Genomic DNA, 14,537 nt, shown 5'->3' with positions numbered 1-14,537 from the left:
CTTACTTTGATCAGTCCCATCATCCAATTAAGAATTACATTTTCCTTTTTTGGTCCACAAACCCAGGCAACACAGTGAACTATTTACAATTCTGCATGAAATAAATCTTTAAACCCAAAAAATGTTGGTTAGAAAGTGCTATATGGGTGGAATAAACCAGAACTGTAAGTTATATTTCTGGCTGGAAGTTACCTTTAAGCCATAACTCATTAGTTAGAAAGTACTATTTGGATGAAACAAATCTTTGGAAGGATAAACAATATTTTCATTGGAACAAACAATTAAAATGGCAATTAGTACAATTAAGATTTTGTCTGGAACAAACCTTTATGACTGTAAGTTGTGTTTTGGATGAGACACACTATAAAACCTTTACTCATTAGTTAGAAAGTACTATTTGGGTGGAGTAAATCTTTAAAACTATAAATACTTGAATAGAAAGCAGTGTTTTGGGTGGCTCCAACCATTAAAACTATAAAATGTATTTTGGGTGGAATAAAACATTCAAACTCTCTAAAAACTATAAATACTTGGATAGAAAATGATGTTTTTGGTGGAACAAACCATTAAAGCTATAAGCTATATCTCCGGTGGAATAAACCATTAAAATCAGAAGTTGTTTTTTGGATGAAACAAAACATCAAAACTCTCTGTATAAATACATTAATAGAATGAAATATTTTGAGTGGAACAAACCATTAAAACTATAAACCGCGTTTGGGTGGAATAAAACATCAAAACTCTCTAAAAACTATAAATACTTGGATAGAAAGTAATGTTTTTGGTGGAACAAACCATTAAAACTATAAACTATATCTTGCATGGAATAAAAAAAAAAATCTAAACTTTCTGAAAAGTATAGATACTTGAATAGAAAGAAATGCTTTGAATGGAATAAACCATTAAAACAACAAGCTATATTTTGAGTAGAATAAACTATTAAAACTAGAAGGTGGAATTTATGTGGAATAAAACATTAAAACTATAAACTGTGTCTTATGTGGAATAAACCATTTAAAACATAGGCTTTATTTTGGGTGGAATAAAAAAAAAATCTAAACTTTCTGAAAAGTACAGATACTTGAATAGAAAGAAATGCATTTACTGGAATAAACCATTAAAACTACAAGCTATATTTTATGTGGAATAAAACATTAAAATTATAAGCTATGTTTTGGATGGAATAAAACATTAAAACTATAAGTTATATTTTATGTGGAACAAACCATTGAAACTATAAACTATGTTTTATATATAATAAACCATTAAATCTAGAAGCTATATTTTATTTTATTTTTTAAGAACAACAAAGAAATGAAAAATACTTTATTTATCCCAGAAGGGAAATTCAATTTATGTGGAATAAAGCATCAAAACTAGAAGCTATATTTTATGTGGAATAAACCATTCAATCTAGAAGCTATATTATATGTGGAATAAACCATTGAAACTGCAAGTTTTATTTTGGGTGGAATAATGCATTTAAACTCTGTAAAAACTATAAATACTTCCAACTATTGGATCTCTCTGTAGTGTTTTGGGTGGAGCAGTTCTTTGACTTCATCCAGCTCCTTAAAGCGGTAGTGGCGCAGACACGGGTCCTGGAAGTGCGGCCCCTATTGGGCACATCGTAGGCACCGACCGTCCCGTCTACGGAAACGCATGAATGTCTCCCCGTGTCGGCAGGAGGCAGCAGCCGCCCGGATGCAGCCGCAGCAGGTGAGCCGGTGAGGAAGAGCGATGGGCTGGGCGGGGCTTCGCTGGCACAACAGCGCCACTTTTGAGCGCTAGTTTACATTGTCAACAGACTACTGTAGCACAAGTTGTCAGAAAGCGGTCAAGCTCCACAAAACAGTGCCTCGACGACCGGGCATATGTGAAAGGTACGCTGTGTTGTTTTAGTTTTTTAATAAATGTGATTTAACAACGCGTGGAAGTGCGACTAGCAGTGAGCGTTGTTAGCACCGGAGCTCTCCTCCGTAACGGTCGGTTGCTAGGAGCTGAGCCTAGCCTGCTGCTAACAGCGGCTCTGCTGCGGCTAGCAAGTGCTAAAGTGCAACAAAACCAAGTCGCTGGTCGTTGAAAACACGCCTCCAAAGGAACAAAAGTAGTTTAACTATCCAGAGAAGTGCAGCTTCAGTCTGAACTTTTGTTTCTAATCACTGCCAGTCAGTCAAACTGTCAACCTGTTTAGCTAGGCATGAAACAGGCTGTGTGACTTTCAGAGTTAACTTACGCTGAAATCTATGAGCCGTCAACTAGCTTATTAGTTTTGGGTTGTCCGAAGCAGAAATGCAGTTTAAGGTTTGGCCCATACTGACAGCTTAAATGTTCACAGACAGAACTGCTCACTTCTGACCACCAGTTTTTAATATGAGATCTATTCCAACCCATATGTTGCTCATTGTACAGAGTCAGTTTTGTTAGAAGACACTGGTTTGATTGTGTGAGCCAGATTAAAAAGGCTGGGGTCACCTTTGTGCTAACAAATATCAGCAAAACTATTTGGAGCGGCCGTATGCTGAAGAGACAGAATCTAACTGTTTACAAATTGCTGAAAGTTGCATGAAATGTTTTGTGACCAAGGGCCATATATGTCTTTGAAATCAGTGTTAGATGACTGTATAATAGACCCAAAACCCTGCATATTGAAGATCACTTCTGATGATAAATGATCTGTGCTTAAAAAACACTTTCCTACCTTGGCAGTACTCAAGGTGCTTCACAGTGTTTCTCATTTAATCATTCTCAGAACTGAGTAAAACATTGTAGACGTGTGCAATGGTTTGTGGGACCTTTAGATTATCTACAGTTATGATATACACACATATATGTTTAACGTTGTAAAAATTAGGACTTGAATTGAGGAAGGTGTTATACGAGGTGTGGCAGAAAAGTTCCAGGACTGGCGTCACAAAAGATATATTTCAAACCCAAACTACAAACTAGGAGTTTTCCCCTTCAGATGATCAACCAGCACGTCTACAAAGAGATCCTGCGTCATTTGCTTTGTTCAGAAGAGGTGAGAGTTGTGGCAGGACGAGTCGTGGCTGCTTCACCATGACAACGCGCCTGCTCACAACGCCCTGAGCATCCGACAGTTCCTGGCTGAGAAGGACATCTCTGTGCTGGAGCAACCTCCCTACTCACCCCACCTGGCTCCATGGCATTGTTTCCTCTTCCCCAAGCTCAAGGGGGTCATCAAGGGGACCCGTTTAGAAGACGTGGACGACATCAAGATGGCTGTGACGACGGAACTGAGGAGGATCCAAGAAGAATCCTTCCAGGAGTGCATCCGGCGGTGTGGCAGAGAAGGCTGGGGAAGTGGGTTAGACTCCTGGGGGATTACTGGGAAGGGGAAAACGTGTAGTTTGTAGTTTGGATTGGAAATATATCTTTTGTGACACCAGTCCTGAAAGTTTTCTGACACACCTTGTACATTCCTGGATATAAACAAAGAGAGATATTCGATCCTTCTTTGGTTTTTCCTATCAGTACCGGAATAAAAGACAAGATCCCAGTGCCATGTTGATCTTGAGTTATTTTAACTACTGAAAACTTGGTTATTGACTTATTTAAAAAAAAATCTTTCTCCTTAGGTCAAAGATGGTTCAGGACAGTGCTCAGATTCGGCGGCAGGGTGCCCTGGACTTCATGGCGTACTACGACTTTGCCTGTGCCAGGCAGGAATCGGTCCCTCTCCCCGTTGTTAAGGTGAACCTTGACAAAGGGATGCTGGACTTTAATGGAGACAGGCTCAAACTAACCGACTGGCCGCCTATTCTCAGTTCTATATCCATCAACAAGCACCTGCACCACATTGCAATAAGTAGCACATACCAAGCTAACCTTGGTTCTGGAGATGCAGGTAAGTCGGAAACTAAAGCGGCAACATCATTCAACAGTGAAAGAAAAATAGTTTATTCTGTCTTATTGATCTGTTTTAAAAAATGTGAATGACCATGCATATAAACATGAATCATATTTCCACCCATTTTAGACAGAAGGTACTTTAAGTCTAGCTTCAGGAGGAGGATCCCAGCCGTTCGCTCAAAGGACATGACATTCAAGGTGTGCAAAGCCCTGAGAGAGTGTCTGATTGTCTCTCCAAACCTCAAGACTCTGCAGCTTAATGGACTTCCCCTGAGAGAGAGGGACCTCATCATATTGACAAAGGTAAAAGGAAAAAAAGTGACAGGATTTGCTTTGCAGTTTAAACAGTGAAGCTGTCACTATGTCATTGTTGTTGTTATTTTACTTATATAGATGGACTGACACAAAATCATATCAGTAAAAATATGTACTTAATTTCAGGGTTTGTCCAAAAACACTTCCTTGGAAAACCTGTCTCTGGCCAACTGTCCGATAACAGACGAGGGCTTGGAGGGTGTGTATTTATATTCACTGTATTATTAATAGGTTTTTATCTGTTAGAAAAACTTCACAAGATCGTACTGTGTGTGTGATCACATTGTCTTTGTAGTAACTGCCCTTTCCATGTATTTCAGTCATTTGCCAAAGTGTTAAGTACTCCACAAGCATCAGGACGATAGATTTTACGGGCTGCAGTCTCACCTGGAGAGGGGCGGAGCATATGGCCAACATCATCAAGGTGTCATATCGCATTTTTAGGATTTCACCTGGTTTAATGGCATTCATGTATCATTGACTCTTATCTGCTGTGATGGGATGTGACTGATTATTTATTGTAAAATGCATGTATTCAAGATAATACGTATTTGTATAAGCATGCACATTTTGTCTCTCAGCACCAGGGAATGCAGAGGCATGGCACTGCGTGGGCAGAGTCTCTGAGGTATCGACAGCCACAGTTTGAGGGAATGGGAGGTCTTCGGCGGGTCACCCTTAACCATAACACTTTGATTGGGGACCGGGGTGCTGCTGCTCTCGCACGGGAACTTTCCGAGGACCTCTGGGTTAAAGGTTTGTCGCTATGTCTAGATGTGAGAATAACACAATGAGAAAAATAAATTATAGGATTTTTTTTTGTATTTGTTGAACAGCTGTGGACCTACAGAGGTGTGGTCTGTCCAACGAAGGAGCCCGTCGTTTGCTGGAAGCCTTGAAAACAAATTCTTCTCTGCGCGTACTGGATATCCGGAGCAACCCCTTAGTCGGTAAGCAGCTAACCAACCAAACCAATAATAATGTAGTTGTTCATAAAAATTTCTACACAAGAAACCTAAAAGTCTAGAAGTACATTTGTCTTCACTGATGGTTTTGTTTTCTTCACAGACAAGGTTCTCATTAAAACTGTAATAGAGAAAGTGCTAATGAATGCTGATGGACAATCACCAGAGGTACGTGTCTGGAATATTAATTATAAAGGTCACTCACGTTTTAAGTCGGCTGCAAGGTGGCTCGATGGTTAGCACCGCTAGAAGGTCGCCGGTTCTCGTCCTGGTAAGGACACCCAGGATCTTTCTGCGTGGAGACTCCATGTTCTCCCCGTGCAGCGTGGGTTCTCTCTGGGTTCCCCGGCTTCCTCCCACACAGTCCAAAAACATGTTGAGGTTAATTGGTGATTCTAAATTGTCCGTAGGTGTGAATGTGAGTGTGCTTGGTTGTCTGTCTCTAAGTGTAGCCCTGTGATAGACTGGTTACCTGTCCAGGTGAACCTGCCTTCACCCTGAGTCAGCTGGGATAGACTCCAGCCCCCCATGACCCTAGTGAGGATTAAGGTGTATAGATGATGGATGGATGGACGTTTTAAGTAAATAAATGGTGTTATTTGCATGCATGCTTTCCACTTGTTGACAGCTGTACCCACGTTTTGTGTCTTTCTTATGCTGTACTGTAGTACTGCTGGATCAAACCTGCAACCACTGAGCCACAGAGAACATCTGGTCCAAAGAGAAGAGCACTGCCCAGTACAGTAAGAGGAAAAGCTACATTTAGGATAGGTATATGCATATATGCTTCTTGTTTCTCACATACACATAGACAGCTGCTTAAGAATAGTTACCAACACAATAAACCTGTGAAAAATATATCAAATAATTTATTAATTGACATATGTGTCTTATATTTTATAGCTAAAAAGGTTAATTTTCACATACTAGCCCAAACTGTCTATGTTGCCAGCGTCAAACAATTTAGAGGTCGATACTGGCAAAGTGTTAAGTTTAGATATAGATTCACTGCAAGGCTTCAGTAATGCCTGTGCAAACGCAAAGGCAGCTTTCGGTGTTGGATTTCTTTAAATCTGTTTGACATAGCATCTTTTATTTAATAGTCATGTTATTTCTTTATCCTTTCTCATCTTTTGCCTTTTAAGTAATCTCGAGATATTGTAAGACCTGAATTACTTGTAATCCTGGACTCATTTCAATAATCCTGCTGACAAGTAAGAAGAAAAAAAGAAATGTGAACTTTGTGTTTAAGTGTTTGATATGGATCAGATGTCTTTGCATTTACTCATTCCTCAAATATCCTCACCTGACACCAAATCATTTGCAACTTAAATTTTATCAGTCTTCATATCCTTTGCCTGTGATGTTTAGATCCTGGTTTCAAAATGCAAAGCACCCACACAGTATGTCACTCTCTTATAACCAGCAACTCATGCTTTAATCAAGTGGATGGCCTTCTGTCTTGGTGACCATTACATTGAAAGTCAGGGTCATTCACTCTCCATCTGATGAAATGCATCAAATAATACCTTGAAGGCTTTGCATCCATGACTCTGTGTCCTTGTTGCCAGAGCGCCTCCAGAAAAAAAACTCTGTGGCTCTCTGTGTTTCCACTTCTTTACATGGCTCTCTCTCTCTGGTGCAGGGACTCATAAAGGAGCATCATCTGGAGGACGGAGTTCAGGTGCCGCTCAGACACAGAAGGCCTATTCCCGCTCCTGTTATGTGCCTTGGCGTGCTGCTGCACGAGCTGGGCGCCAGAGGTGAGGAGATGTTGGTGAACTAGTTTACATCTAGTAGAGGAAACTGTATTCCAGTTCTCAGTGCAAGACGTCATTTTTTATCCAGATCCATTAAGATTCAGATCCAAAAGCTTGTTCAGATTGTATTTTTTCTTGTCTGGGTTAAACATGGGCTGCAAGATGGCTCGGTGGTTAGCACTGTTGCCGGTTCGCGTCCCAGTGAGGACACTCGGGATCTTTCTGTGTGGAGTCTCCATGTTCTCCCCGTGCAGCGTGGGTTCTCTCTGGGTTCTCCGGCTTCCTCCCACACAGTCCAAAAACATGTTGAGGTTAATTGGTGATTCTAAATTGTCCGTAGGTGTGAATGTGAGTGTGCTTGGTTGTCTGTCTCTAAGTGTAGCCCTGTGATAGACTGGTTACCTGTCCAGGTGAACCTGCCTTCACCCTGAGTCAGCTGGGATAGACTCCAGCCCCCCATGACCCTAGTGAGGATTAAGTAGTGTATAGATAATGAATAGGTTAAACATGAATGAAAAAGTTGGTGCTTCATTTTTGGGTACATTTATGGACAATGTCTTCTCAACCAACCAGAATAGAACGTATTCTAAGTGTTGGGTAAAACATTTACATTTTCTACATTTAGAAAAGCCCTCACAAGGTATTACAGTGATGCAGGCACTGATGTTTGTTGGATTCTTTTGTTGCAGAGGTTTGCCTCCCGGGGTAACTGCGACAGACCAAAGCTTTCAGGTAAGTTTGTTTCGTGTTTTTAATTCAGTTCAGTTCAGTTCAGTCCATAACATCTGTCGTAGTAAGATGGAAACCTTAGAAAGTATTACAGAGAAACGCAACAAATCAAAGGCGTTGTTTGGATTCCCTTTGAGCAAGCAGTTGGTAAAGAGAAGATTCAGAACTCTATTAAAAACCATCAAATTATAATGCAATTTGTTGAATCAACTGGAACAGTATTCTCACCTGCATCTCTTGTTGAATATATGTGTGTATCTGTCTTAGGGTGCAGCTACTGTAAAGGTTACTATAGAGTCTGATTCAGAGGAGGAGGAGGAGGAGGAGGATGAGGATGAGGAAGAAGTGGTGGTAGAAGTGGAGCAGAGGCCGTCTTCTCTCAGTCTTCAGGACAGGATCACAGGGCGGCAGTTTGAACGCTTGCAGGTCAGTCACATTAAGCTGAACTAAAAAAAACTACAGGGGAACTTTAAAGCTTTGTTGCCCCAAAATGCAAAACTTTGGAACCTAAACAGCTAAACGCTGAGAAGCACTTCACAGTGTTTTGTATGCATGTCCTGTAGATGGAGCTAAAAGAGTGTCGTCTGAGGCTGGCAGAAGAGCGCAGGGCCAGACTGAAAGCTGAGTCAAGGCTCATAGAGGTAATTGTGATCTCAAAAATACCTAAATATGATTGTCGTACTTTTTGGGGTGTTTTCTTCCACTGCAGGTTTGTGATTCAGCTGCCACCAGTTTGAATTTTATTAAGTAAGACAGATATTGCATTCGAAACGTATATTAAGTTCAAATTAATGTTTTTTTTATAAATGAACTAACAAAAGACTATTTTCATCTGTTCCATTATTCTGTCATTTTCTCATTTCTGTTCAGTATGAATTGGAGAATGCCCGACTCCGTGATGCCAAACGCTCCCTGTCGGAGGCGCTGGCGGCCACTGGTTCAGCATCAGCACCACCTGCCTTCACTGCTCTTGAGGATGAGGCGGTGCTCGAGAGCATTGAGAACTCCTTCACTAAGTTCCACGCCTTTCTGGATCTCCTCAAGGACGCTGGGTGGGTATTCTTAAAACCGGACAGTACAACACGTCTCCTTTGGCTCCGGATCTAGGTCATTTAAAGAACGTTTATATTTAGACGTGTAGACCTTTCGGTTTCATTATGCCTCTTGACTCATTCAGGTTTGCATTTGTTGATTCACATTTTATTACCTGATAGCTGGGTACCCACCCGAGTTTCATTCTAACTGAACCCCCACGGAAAATAGTTTTGATTTAGTGCAGCTGTTTCTTTTTGTCACGTGTTCACCTGATTCAGTTTTCAATTAATTTTGTTTAGAAAAAATATTTATTAGCAATAATCAATGTACTTTTGGTATTTTAGGTTACATGTTCACAGGGTACTAGCCTAAAACTATACTAAAAGTTGCTCTTTTTTTTGCAAGCAGCAACCAAAAAAAATGTGAGGACATTTAAATTGCAATATTTTTTTTGCATTAAAGAAGCAGCAAAGGTTTGATTACACTCGCCAGCCTGCCTTGTCAAATCTAACTGATTAATGTAACTGAGCTCCATGATAAATCAAAACATCCTTTTAGCTTTCTTGGTGCAATAATAGATGCAATTTGCAAAAGTCAGTGCAGTTTCTCTCATAGAGCAGAGTGATAAAGAACAGGTGAATTTCTTTCTTCTAAAGCTGACGCATCTTTTTGCTTTGTCCATCATGCATGATTACTAGAATGCACAAAGAGGATGTTGAATCAAGATCAAGGATTTCCTCCCGTTTGACTCTGGATAAAGTAATATAAAATGACCTTGTAATGATGGCTTGATGTCAGCTTCCTGTTTCGTTCTGAGCTGCCCTCTAACAGCCGTTTTATTTTTATTGAGGCGGGTTCCAGTATTTGGTTACTGGATACCGGCCCCAGAGTTTCATTCTGACAGGAGGACTTTCACTGATGGTACTTTCACTTTACTTAATGTTTTGTTTATGTCATGTATTTCCTATTTACTTTTTATATTAATTTATTTCTTTAATGTTTTATTAATAGATAGGAAGTCAAGGGGCTGGATGTGATTTTGTGGCCTTCTTTGTTACGTTTGTTCCATCTTTTAAAGGCTTTCAGATGTAGGATTACTTCATGTGTTGTTCCTCTTCGGACATTCTGCTCAGCTGTTATATTTCTGTCGTCGCTTTCCGGCAATCACATAATATAACAGCAACTGAAGGTGTCAGTGTCCCGTCTGAATGACTCTGGTCACTTTCTGTAAAAGCTCTGGCAGCAATCCTGGACCTAGTAACATTTCCATATCACTTTCAACATGACATATGTCTGAACGTCATGCTGTCCTGAGCTTCTTCCCATCTTTTGGGATACTTTTTATATCACTGTTGGTAAAGTTGTCAGTGTTTGGAAATCATAAATATACTAGGCTATTAATTGGACAGATTGATAAGCTGCTATTCGGTTGGATTTAATCTTTTGTTGATCAGTGCATTATTATGCATTATATATCACACGATGCACTGTTCAGTCTCATGTGAATGACAAATATCGCGAGTACAGTGAGGCCCTCTCCATCACGCCAGCATGTGTGAATGAAGCTTTGAGGAACATTAATGTAGAAGTAAACTTTGTCTGAATGCCTGAATAAGCCGGCAGTGTTGCTTATCCCATCTCTAAAATGGGCTCATTTATCCTAAAGGTGTTTGCAGTTGATCTTGTCTTTGGGTTAGCATCATTGCCTCACAGCTAGAAGGTCGCCGGTTCGCGTCCCGGTGAGGACACCCGGGATCTTTCTGCGTGGAGTCTCCATGTTCTCCCCGTGCAGCGTGGGTTCTCTCCGGGTTCTCCAGCTTCCTCCCACACAGTCCAAAAACATGTTGAGGTTAATTGGTGATTGTAAATTGTCCGTAGGTGTGAATGTGAGTGTGCTTGGTTGTCTGTCTCTAAGTGTAGCCCTGTGATAGACTGGTGTCCTTCACCCTAAGTCAACTGGGATAGACTCCAGCCCCTCCGCGACCCTAGTGAGGATTAAGCGATGCATAGATGATGGATGGATGGAAAATGTTTTCAAAAGCTGTCAGAAATGTTAGAAATCACTGATTATTATGAACCTGGCATTGGGCATTTTAAAGACAGGGCCTGAGATACCTCTTTATTAAGCCTGTGTTATGTCGTCGCCTGCAGGCTTCAGCTGGAGGAACCGGCTAAGAGAGCAGGAAGGGCCGTTCCAATTATATAAGGAAAGTCTGCTTTGTGCGATAACATTGTTTAGCATTGCAATGCCGTCATGACTTGCAATATATAAGTTGAAGTGTGTATATTAGCTCTACAGATCTTATGTCTTTCTACTTCAATAGGCACAAATAACATAAACACTGAACGGACCTGAGCCCACTCCATGAAGAAACATGCTTACATTGAACAAACTGCAAATTAATACCCAAACTAATTTAAATCATACAGTAAATCTAAGTATAAACTCCCCTTTTCTTCTAAACTTGACAAAAACAGCCATCCTCAGCCATGGTGCTAACCTTGTAGTGGCCATAGTTCTCAAATGGCATGAGTGCCTTGCCCATGCATGTAGGGCTCCATCCATTAGATCAAATGTTTGCACGTTGAGTGTGAACACATGGCGCGTATACATACATTGATCTTATTTCGTGCAGCCCTTTGCAATATGTTTATTTTGCACGATAATACACTTGGTCAGCTCTACTTTTTGTCAGAGTTAAATTTCTGGCTCACACTGTGGCTCCCAACGACTGAGCCAAGGGCCTCAGAATAAAACAGAAAGTACAGATCACGTTAGAGGAACATGCTGAAGTATCTTCTTTATGTTATCGTATCCACACCTCACTGTGGTTAAGATGGTAAACAAGTACATTTCCTTTGCTGTATAAGTGATGGGCTATTTCTTGTAATTTGCCATGTATGTATAGAAGTGAGTTTGGCTTTCTGTTTTGTTTTGACAACACTCTGTAACACCATTTGTTGTTTGTTTTGTTGGGCTGTGGCACCTGATACTGAGTCCACAGTTTCGTTCTCAGATGATGAGTTACGACAACAGAACCGTCAGTTCTCTTTTATGAATTTGGGCTTTTTGTCTTTATCATAAGTTCCTCGCCTGCTTTTGTTCTGAATGTATTTCTTTGGCTCTTTATTAATAGGTGGGAATCGAAGTCCACAGGCTGAGTCTAATGTTGGTGCCATCTTTGTTACCTGCATTTACCTTGTATTAGAATTGAAGGATATTCAGACAAAGTCCACCTGCTAAAAGTTAGTTCTCCAATCAGGGCTTTGGTCTGACAGGTTTTTTTTTAATATATATTAAATTAATCTTTCCTTTGGACTCACTGATTCCTCATGTTACACACTGTTTTATCCTTTTATTCACATTACCCAGCAATTCATCTTTTAAATGTTTTGTTGGGAAAAGGCTTCCTGCATGCATGACAGTATTTGTTAAACTCACAATCTGGTTGTTGATTAAACTGCTGACGACAGTAATCCACTGCTGCTCAGTGCAGCTTGAGGACATGANCACAGTCCACAAACATGTTAAGGTTAATTGGTGATTGTAAATTGTCCGTAGGTGTGAATGTGAGTGTGCTTGGTTGTCTGTCTCTAAGTGTAGCCCTGTGATAGACTGGTGTCCTTCACCCTAAGTCAACTGGGATAGACTCCAGCCCCTCCGCGACCCTAGTGAGGATTAAGCGATGCATAGATGATGGATGGATGGAAAATGTTTTCAAAAGCTGTCAGAAATGTTAGAAATCACTGATTATTATGAACCTGGCATTGGGCATTTTAAAGACAGGGCCTGAGATACCTCTTTATTAAGCCTGTGTTATGTCGTCGCCTGCAGGCTTCAGCTGGAGGAACCGGCTGAGAGAGCAGGAAGGGCCGTTACAATTATATAAGGAAAGTCTGCTTTGTGCGATAACATTGTTTAGCATTGCAATGCCGTCATGACTTACAATATATAAGTTGAAGTGTGTATATTAGCTCTACAGATCGTATGTCTTTCTACTTCAATAGGCACAAATAACATAAACACTGAACAGACCTGAGCCCACTCCATAAAGAAACATGCTTACATTGAACAAATTGCAAATTAATACCCAAACTAATTTAAATCATACAGTAAATCTAAGTGTAAACTCCCCTTTTCTTCCAAACTTGACAAAAACAGCCATCCTCAGCCATGGTGCTAACCTTGTAGTGGCCATAGTTCTCAAATGGCATGAGTGCCTTGCCCATGCATGTAGGGCTCCATCCATTAGATCAAATGTTTGCACGTTGAGTGTGAACACATGGCGCGTATACATACATTGATCTTATTTCGTGCAGCCCTTTGCAATATGTTTATTTGGCACGATAATACACTTGGTCAGCTCTACTTTTTGTCAGAGTTAAATTTCTGGCTCACACTGTGGCTCCCAATGACTGAGCCAAGGGTCTCAGAATGAAACAAAAAGTATCTTCTTTATGTTATCGTATCCACACGTCACTGTGGTTAAGATGGTAAACAAGTACATTTCCTTTGCTGTATAAGTGATGGGCCATTTCTTGTAATTTGCCGTGTATGTATAGAAGTGAGTTTGGCTTTCTGTTTCGTTTTGAGATGCCCCATGAGAACGCTCTGGAACACCATTTGTTGTTTTTCCTTTTGGGTTGTGGCACCTGATACTGAGTCCACAGTTTCATTCTAAGGTGATGAGATGCAAAAACAGAATCCAAGTCCACAGGCTGAGTCTAATGTTGGTGCCATCTTTGTTACCTGCATTTACCTCGTATTAGAATCGAAGGATATTCAGACAAAAGTCCACCTACTAAAAGTTAGTTCTCCAATCAGGGCTTTGGTCTGACAGGTTTTTAAATATACATTAAATTAATCTTTCCTTTGGACTCACTGATTCCTCATGTTACACACTGTTTTATCCTTTTTATTCACATTACCCAGCAATTCATCTTTAAATGTTTTGTTGGGAAAAGGCTTCCTGCATGTACGAGGTGCGTCACAAAAGCTCCAGGACTGGTGTCACAAAAGATATATTTCAGACCCAAACTACAAACTAGGAGTTTTACCCTTCAGACGATCAACCAGCACGTCTACAAAGAGATCCTGCGGCGTTTGCTTTGAGTTGTGGCAGGACCAGTCATGGCTGCTTCACCATGACAACGTGCCTGCTCACGACGCCCTGAGCATCCGACAGTTCCTGGCTGAGAAGAACATCTCCGTGCTGGAGCAACCTCCCTGCTCCCCCCACCTGGCTCTGTGGGATTTGTTCCTCTTCCCCAAGCTCAAGGGGGTCATCAAGGGAACCCGTTTAGAAGACGTGGATGACATCAAGATGGCTGTGACGACGGAGCTGAGGAGGATCCCGGAAGAATCCTTCCAGGAGTGCATGGTGGCAGAGAAGGCTGGGGAAGTGGGTTAGACTCCAGGGCGATTACTGGGAAGGAGAAAACTTGTAGTTTGTAGTTTGGATTGGAAATCTATCTTTTGTGACACCAGTCCTTGAACTTTTCTGACACACCTGGTATGTGAGTATTTGTTAAACTCATAATCTGGTCGTTAATTTAACTGCTGACAGCTCATTCTTGTGTATCAAAGTTACATATTTAGAAGTTTTTTCAGCGACAGTAATCCACTCTTCCTCGCTGCAGCTTGAGGACATGAACTCACCTGTGATTCTGAGGAATAATGATACAGAAAGATTCACTGTGGTTCTTTAGGTTCATTGCCTATGAAACCTTGGAAATCTGCCTTTGTGATTTAGACTGTCATTGGTTCACTGTGGTTTTGATTTGAAAATGTTAGACCATGGTGTTAACTGCTTAGTTTACTCATAATTTGTCTTGCAGCAAATAAAAGCCATCAGATGGG

The 14,537-nt window shown here is 40.8% G+C and overlaps 1 protein-coding gene across 1 annotated transcript in view; it reads left to right on the top strand.

Annotated features, from left to right (window-relative positions):
• Positions 1 to 1,808: 1,808 nt before the first annotated feature.
• The window catches only part of cep78 (centrosomal protein 78), a 16,839-nt gene continuing 4,110 nt past the window's right edge, over positions 1,809 to 14,537 (top strand). Inside the window, exons 1-14 of the mRNA XM_008294065.1 lie at positions 1,809 to 1,883; positions 3,600 to 3,868; positions 4,001 to 4,176; positions 4,315 to 4,387; positions 4,509 to 4,612; positions 4,770 to 4,944; positions 5,025 to 5,138; positions 5,257 to 5,321; positions 5,822 to 5,924; positions 6,799 to 6,916; positions 7,603 to 7,645; positions 7,910 to 8,068; positions 8,206 to 8,283; positions 8,513 to 8,694. Coding sequence (XP_008292287.1) covers positions 3,607 to 3,868; positions 4,001 to 4,176; positions 4,315 to 4,387; positions 4,509 to 4,612; positions 4,770 to 4,944; positions 5,025 to 5,138; positions 5,257 to 5,321; positions 5,822 to 5,924; positions 6,799 to 6,916; positions 7,603 to 7,645; positions 7,910 to 8,068; positions 8,206 to 8,283; positions 8,513 to 8,694 — 1,652 coding nt within the window. The 5' untranslated portion in view covers positions 1,809 to 1,883; positions 3,600 to 3,606. The remainder of the gene's footprint in view (positions 1,884 to 3,599; positions 3,869 to 4,000; positions 4,177 to 4,314; positions 4,388 to 4,508; positions 4,613 to 4,769; positions 4,945 to 5,024; positions 5,139 to 5,256; positions 5,322 to 5,821; positions 5,925 to 6,798; positions 6,917 to 7,602; positions 7,646 to 7,909; positions 8,069 to 8,205; positions 8,284 to 8,512; positions 8,695 to 14,537) is intronic.

Source organism: Stegastes partitus, unplaced genomic scaffold, assembly GCF_000690725.1.
Source record: "Stegastes partitus isolate 25-593 unplaced genomic scaffold, Stegastes_partitus-1.0.2 Scaffold935, whole genome shotgun sequence".
Taxonomy (NCBI): Eukaryota; Metazoa; Chordata; class Actinopteri; family Pomacentridae; genus Stegastes; species Stegastes partitus.
This window is presented reverse-complemented; position numbering and strand designations above follow the sequence as displayed.